Source organism: Otolemur garnettii, unplaced genomic scaffold (genome assembly GCF_000181295.1).
Source record: "Otolemur garnettii isolate 467f Iridium unplaced genomic scaffold, OtoGar3 scaffold00077, whole genome shotgun sequence".
Classification (NCBI taxonomy): Eukaryota; Metazoa; Chordata; class Mammalia; order Primates; family Galagidae; genus Otolemur; species Otolemur garnettii.
In genome coordinates, this window is record NW_003852472.1 from 9,148,439 (window position 1) to 9,154,224 (window position 5,786).

Below are 5,786 nucleotides of genomic sequence, written 5' to 3' on the forward strand. Positions count from 1 at the left end.
GTGGCTGGCACCTTAGCCGCTTGAGCTACAGGCGCCGAGCCGGCCCATGTATTTCTTATATATGACTGGAAACTCATTCACCCTTAGATTGATAATGTTAGCTCATAGTATAAAATTCTACTCTAACTAGATTCATTAATTTACCCTCTTTTCCCCCTTTTTAGTGTACCTCCAGTGAACTCATGTCTTCTGTTTAGAGCACTCTTTTGTAAGGGCTTGAAACACAGGTTGACAATATTTTTCTGTAAAAGGCCAGATAGTAAATATTTTAGGCTTTGTAGGCTTTACAGTCTTCGCTGTTGAAGTACAAAAGTAGCTATTGACACACAGACAAAGGAACATGGTTGTGTTCCAATAAAGATTTATTTATGGGCTCAGTGCCCATAGCCCAGTGGTTAGGGCACTAGCCCACTGGCCACATACACCGAGGCTGGCGGGTTTGAACCCAGCCCGGGCCTGCTAAACAATAATGACAACTACAACAAAAAAAATAGCCAGGCGTTGTGGCGGGCACCTATAGTCCCAACTACTTTGGGAGGCTGAGGCAAGAGGATTGCCTAAGCCCAGGAGTTTGAGGTTGATGTGAGCCCTGATGCCAGGGCACTCTACCAAGGATGACATAGTGAAAACTCTGTGTCAAAAAAGAAAAAAAAAGATTTATTTATGGACACTGAAAGTTAAATTTCATATAATTTTTACATATCACCAAATATTATTCTATTCATTCCCCCCCTACTGTTTAAAAATGTAAAAATCATTCTTATCCCATGGGTCATATAAAAACAGGTGACAGGCTGGATTTGACCTATTGGCTGTAGGTTGGTGTGCTCCTGGCTTAAAAGATTTTTTTCCCTCCAGGTCAACTTTGAATCAGATTATTCTCCCAAATGCATTGACTGGGAATCAGTTATGAAGTGGGTTGACTAGCTCCTTTGAGTCTATTTTTGGCCACGCCGTATTTTAAATATAGATTATTTGCATCATCTGTGTGGCTTGTACATGGCATATTAGTCTCTTTGGTGAGAGACTGGTCTAGGCAACCTTTAGCATCCTTTATCACCCTGATTCTCTTGGAAAAAAAAAAACAAAAAACAAAAACTCAATTCTTTTAGATATCCTGCCCTCCTTAGCTTCGGCAGCAGTGTGCCTCCCAGAGTCTTTTCTTGTGACCTCTTCTTTTCATTCCTCTTCCCAGGCTCATGACATAAAGGTCGTCCTATGGGCTCTGTCCTTAGCCCACTTCTTTCCTCCCTCTCTCCACTCTCCCTGGAGAGTTTCATCGGACCATGTCTTTATCTACTACCTCTACCTTGGTGACTAACAAATGTGTATTATTTAGCTCTAACCTTTCTTCCAAGGCTTAAAGCCTGTCAAGGTTTTCCATTACCTAGAAGTTAAAATCTAAGCTCCTTAGCCTGGCCCTAGGCTCCTCTTGGTCTGCACTCCTGTGTACCACCAGGCAGTCGGGACCAGCCACTGGGGAGCTTCCAGCAGGTCATCTGCTCATCCTTGTTTTTGCTCATGCTTTTCCCTCTGCTATCTCAACCCTCTCTCCTGCTATCTCACCCCCCTCCCCTCTAATCTCAGCAAACACCCAAATGTCCTGCCCTTTGATGAACCCACTCAGAGGGCTGCTTACCTGAGGAGATTCCCCATGCAGTGCCCCCGTGAAGCCCTGTTTCACAGACAAGGTTAAACATTTCCTACTTGTGCTCCCAGTGCTGTGTGCACTTCTCTGCTTGAAGGCTTGACTTGCTGTGACAACTATTAGGTCAAAAATAACTGAATACCGGTTCAACACCAAATGTACTTACAGGTTGGTGTCTTCACCAAACTGAACTCCTGAAGGCAGAGTTTGGTTTTTATCATCCCAGAGCCTGACATATAGATGATGCTTAAGAAATGAATGAGTTAGGAAATGAATGAATTGCCGAGACTAGAGTCACATCTTGACACAACTCTTGTCCCGGTGTGCTAGAGTCCTTGAAGAGAATCTGCTGGTCTTGATTCACTGGCAGGGGCAATCAGTGCCCCCGTTAGTGCCCAGATCAGTAACATTCCCTCCCTGGATTTTAGAAAGTGGGTTGGCAGGCGGTGCCTGTGACTCAGTGGGTAGGGCGCCGGTCCCGTATACTGAGGGTGGCTGTTCAAACCCGGCCCCGGCCAAACTGCAACAAAAAAATAGCCGGGCATTGTGGCAGGTGCCTGTAATCCCAGCTACTTGGGAGGCTGAGGCAAGAGAATCGCCTAAGCCCAGGAGTTGGAGGTTGCTGTGAACTGTGACACCATGGCACTCTACCCAGGGTGACAAAGTGAGGCTCTGTCTCAAAAAAAAAAAAGAAAAAAGAAAGTGGGTTGGCAAGCATCTTTTCTCATATGCATGGGAGTTGGTACTTGCTGTAGAGTATTGTAAATTATTTTCTTTTTCCTTCTAAAAAAAAAGAAAAGAAAAGAAAAGAAAAGAAATGAACGAATCCGTGAGTACATCCTCATGTCGGCTGCACTGAGTTTGATACAGATTAAGGTAGATTGACTTTAATAGGCAAAGTTGAATCTTTTTATCTTTTATGTCCTTAAATACGTTTCTCTTCTTCTCTCGTAGAAGGAAAATTTTTCCAAGGATGGTCTCCCACTCAGAGCTGAGGAAAATTTTCTGCTCAGCAGATGCAGTATGTTTTGATGTCGATAGCACGGTTATCAGAGAAGAAGGGATTGATGAACTGGCCAGAATCTGTGGAGTTGAGGATGCTGTGTCGGAAATGTAGGCACAATACTGATTTACTTTATGAAGTTATAAAGAATTTCTAAGGAGTTACTGTTCTGTTAGACCAGAGCCACAATTCCTGGTTTTAGTCCCTGGCTATGAATCATGGGTAGGAAGCTTTTTCTTCCATCATTTAGAGCTGAATTTGGTAGCGTACGTTTCCCATTCATCCACTTATATAAATATTTATGGCAAGCAAATATGGATAAGAGCCACATATGGCTCTATGTTGGGAAATGATGACCATAATTAACCTGAGAAGATGGCCTTGGGGGCCTCTAAGTGTCTGGCACTTAGTGTCGTGGTTGAGGGTGTGGTTTACTGCAAAGCTGGCTCTGGTTGAGTCTCCCAGTGTCTCCCAGTCTCCTTCCTGCCCTCCTGCTCTGCATCTGTGGCACCTCCCTCTGCAGCCCTGGTCATTGGGTCATGGACCTTTTCATTTTCAGCTACATTTGATGCAAGCATTTCAGCCTTTGGATTCTTTCTTGGTTTACAAAAGCTCATAGCTTTCAAGAAATGTACCCGTGAATAGGATGTGTGGTTGATTTTCTCAGAGCACTGGATCACTGGATGGTGTATTTGTGGCTACAAGGCATATGACCCCCAAATAGTTATGTGATTCTCTAGCAAACTTTCAAAAGTTTATTCATAGACTTTGTTTTTGTTTTTTTGTTGTTGTTTTTTTTTGAGATTGAGTCTCAAGCTGTCACCCTGGGTGGAGTGCTATGACATCACTGCTCACAGCAACCTCAAACTCTTGGGCTTAAGGAATCCTCTTGCCTCAGCCTCCCATGTAGCTGGGACTACAGGTGCCCGCCACAACGCTTGGCTATTTTTTAGTTGTAGTTGTCATTGTTGTTTGGCAGGCCTGGGCTGGATTTGAACCCGCCAGCTCTGGTGTATGTGGCTGGTGTCTCAGCCACTTGAGCTACAGGCGCCAAGCCTATTCACAGACTTTGACATAGCATGTCTGTTGTACAGTGGGGCTCTTGGCAGCACCTTCCTAATGGTAGGTAGAGACCTGGGGCAGGACGGCATGTAAACTTTGAGCACAGCTGACATGGCTGGCCTGACTGTTGGGCCTTTCTTCTAGGACTCGGCAAGCCATGGGTGGGACAGTGCCTTTCAAAGCTGCTCTCGCTGAGCGCTTAGCACTGATCCAGCCCTCCAGGGAACAGGTGCAAAAGCTCATAGCAGAGGACCCCCCACACCTGACCCCTGGCATAAGGTAAGAGAAGCCCCGGTTCTGGGTACACTGTCTCCCTGTCAGCACCAGTGTCTGGGGGCACATCCCCCTGAGAGTATCCAGCTGTCACTTCTCCTCTCTGTTTGGCACTGCCATGTGGTCTTTCTGGCAGGTTGTTAGGTCCTGCCCGTGTCTGCCCTTCCTCTCTCCCCAGGGGGAGCCCAAGCTTTCCTTGTGTTTTTGGGTCCTTACGGAGAATGGAGTTGTGAAATAATTTCTAGAGCAGTCACACCCTCCCCCAAAATTAATTTTGTAACTGCATTTAGAAATTAATTCTGGGCTCGGCGCCTATGGCTCAACCGGCTAAGGTGCCAGCTGCGTACACCTAAAGTGGCAGGTTCGAATCCCCAGCCCGGACCCGCCAAAACAACAATGACGGCTGCAACCAAAAAATGGCCGGGCGTTGTGGCGGGCGCCTGTGGTCCCAGCTACTTGGGAGGCGGAGGCAGGAGACTCGTTGGAGCCCAGGAGTTGGAGGTTGCTGTGAGCTGTAATACCACAGCACTCTACCCAGGGGGGCAGCTTGAGGCTCTGTCTCAAAAAAAAAAAAAAAAAAAAGAAATTAATTCTGTAAGTGGATTTGGAAAAACATCTCTAAAACATTAATTCCCCAGACAGTATACCTTGTCAGATATATCTCAAGCAGATGCAGTCAGAAGAAAAAAACGTATTTCAGTTTCCTATTAAAGTTTTGTTGTTTTCTCATTTATAATCAGTGTTTGGCATTTTATATTTTATTTTTGCAGGGAGCTGGTGAGTCGCCTGCAAGAGCGAAACGTTCAGGTTTTCCTGATATCTGGTGGCTTTAGGAGTATTGTAGAGTACGTTGCTTCAAAGCTCAATATCCCGGCCACCAATATATTTGCCAATAGGCTGAAATTCTACTTTAATGGTAAGACTTTCATGGTAAGCTGTTTCCTTTCTCATCAGTTCTGTTATTCAGTCTCCTAGGTAATGTCTGTCAGAAGGCAACTTAAGCAGGTGGCATCAGGGTTAAATATTGAAATGAATGATTTTCTTGACTGAGGTCTTTTGCTCTTTGGTATCCTTGCTCTGCAAAATAGACTTAGGTCGTTATCTGTTCCAGCTTTTGTATCCATAGAATCACCTATGTGTATGTAAATGTCTGCCTTTAGTAAAATGTTGATTCCTATGTATTCCACATGGCTTATTTTGTTGTGTTACATTTCAGTTTCATGAGCGCTGTTAATGCATTTGAAGCGGTTTTAGACTCAGGAAGGAGAGTTTTGTTAATGGATTAGTGCACTACATCTGCCCTTGGGAAAACCTCCTGGCCCCTCCCTTAACTGTAGCAAAGTCACAACTGTAGTTTTATGTCATTTCAAGAGATCTCCATTTATGTCACGGGTGGCTGATATTCTTAAAACCAAATAATATTAAAAATTTTTATTTTTTTATTTTTATTTTTTTTGAGGCAGAGTCTTAAGCTATTGCCCTGGGTAGAGTGCCATGGCATCACAGCTCACAGCAACTTCAAACTCTTGGGCTTAAGCGATCCTCTTGCCTCAGCCTCCCAGGTAGCTGGGACTACAGGCGCCCATCATAACGCCCAGCTATTTTTTGGTTATAGTTGTCATTGTTGTTTGGTGGGCCCAGGCTGGATTCGAACCCACCAGCTCCTGTGTATGTGACTGGCGCCATAGCTTTTTGAGCTACAGGCACTGAGCCAATATTAAAAAATTTTAAACACGGCTCAGCGCCTATAGCTCAACCGGCTAAGGCGCCAGCCACGTACACCTAAGGTGGCGGGTTCGA

The 5,786-nt window shown here is 44.9% G+C and overlaps 1 protein-coding gene and 1 non-coding gene across 2 annotated transcripts in view; both read left to right on the forward strand.

Annotated features, from left to right (window-relative positions):
* Positions 1-5,786, forward strand: part of PSPH (phosphoserine phosphatase) — a 19,785-nt gene that overhangs the window by 11,011 nt on the left and 2,988 nt on the right. The window contains exons 2-4 of the mRNA XM_003794222.3: positions 2,603-2,761; positions 3,858-3,992; positions 4,757-4,902. Coding sequence (XP_003794270.1) covers positions 2,622-2,761; positions 3,858-3,992; positions 4,757-4,902 — 421 coding nt within the window. The 5' untranslated portion in view covers positions 2,603-2,621. The remainder of the gene's footprint in view (positions 1-2,602; positions 2,762-3,857; positions 3,993-4,756; positions 4,903-5,786) is intronic.
* LOC111726732 lies at positions 1,930-2,060 on the forward strand. The gene has a single exon (XR_002774437.1). It is a non-coding gene; the product is annotated as a small nucleolar RNA SNORA3/SNORA45 family (small nucleolar RNA).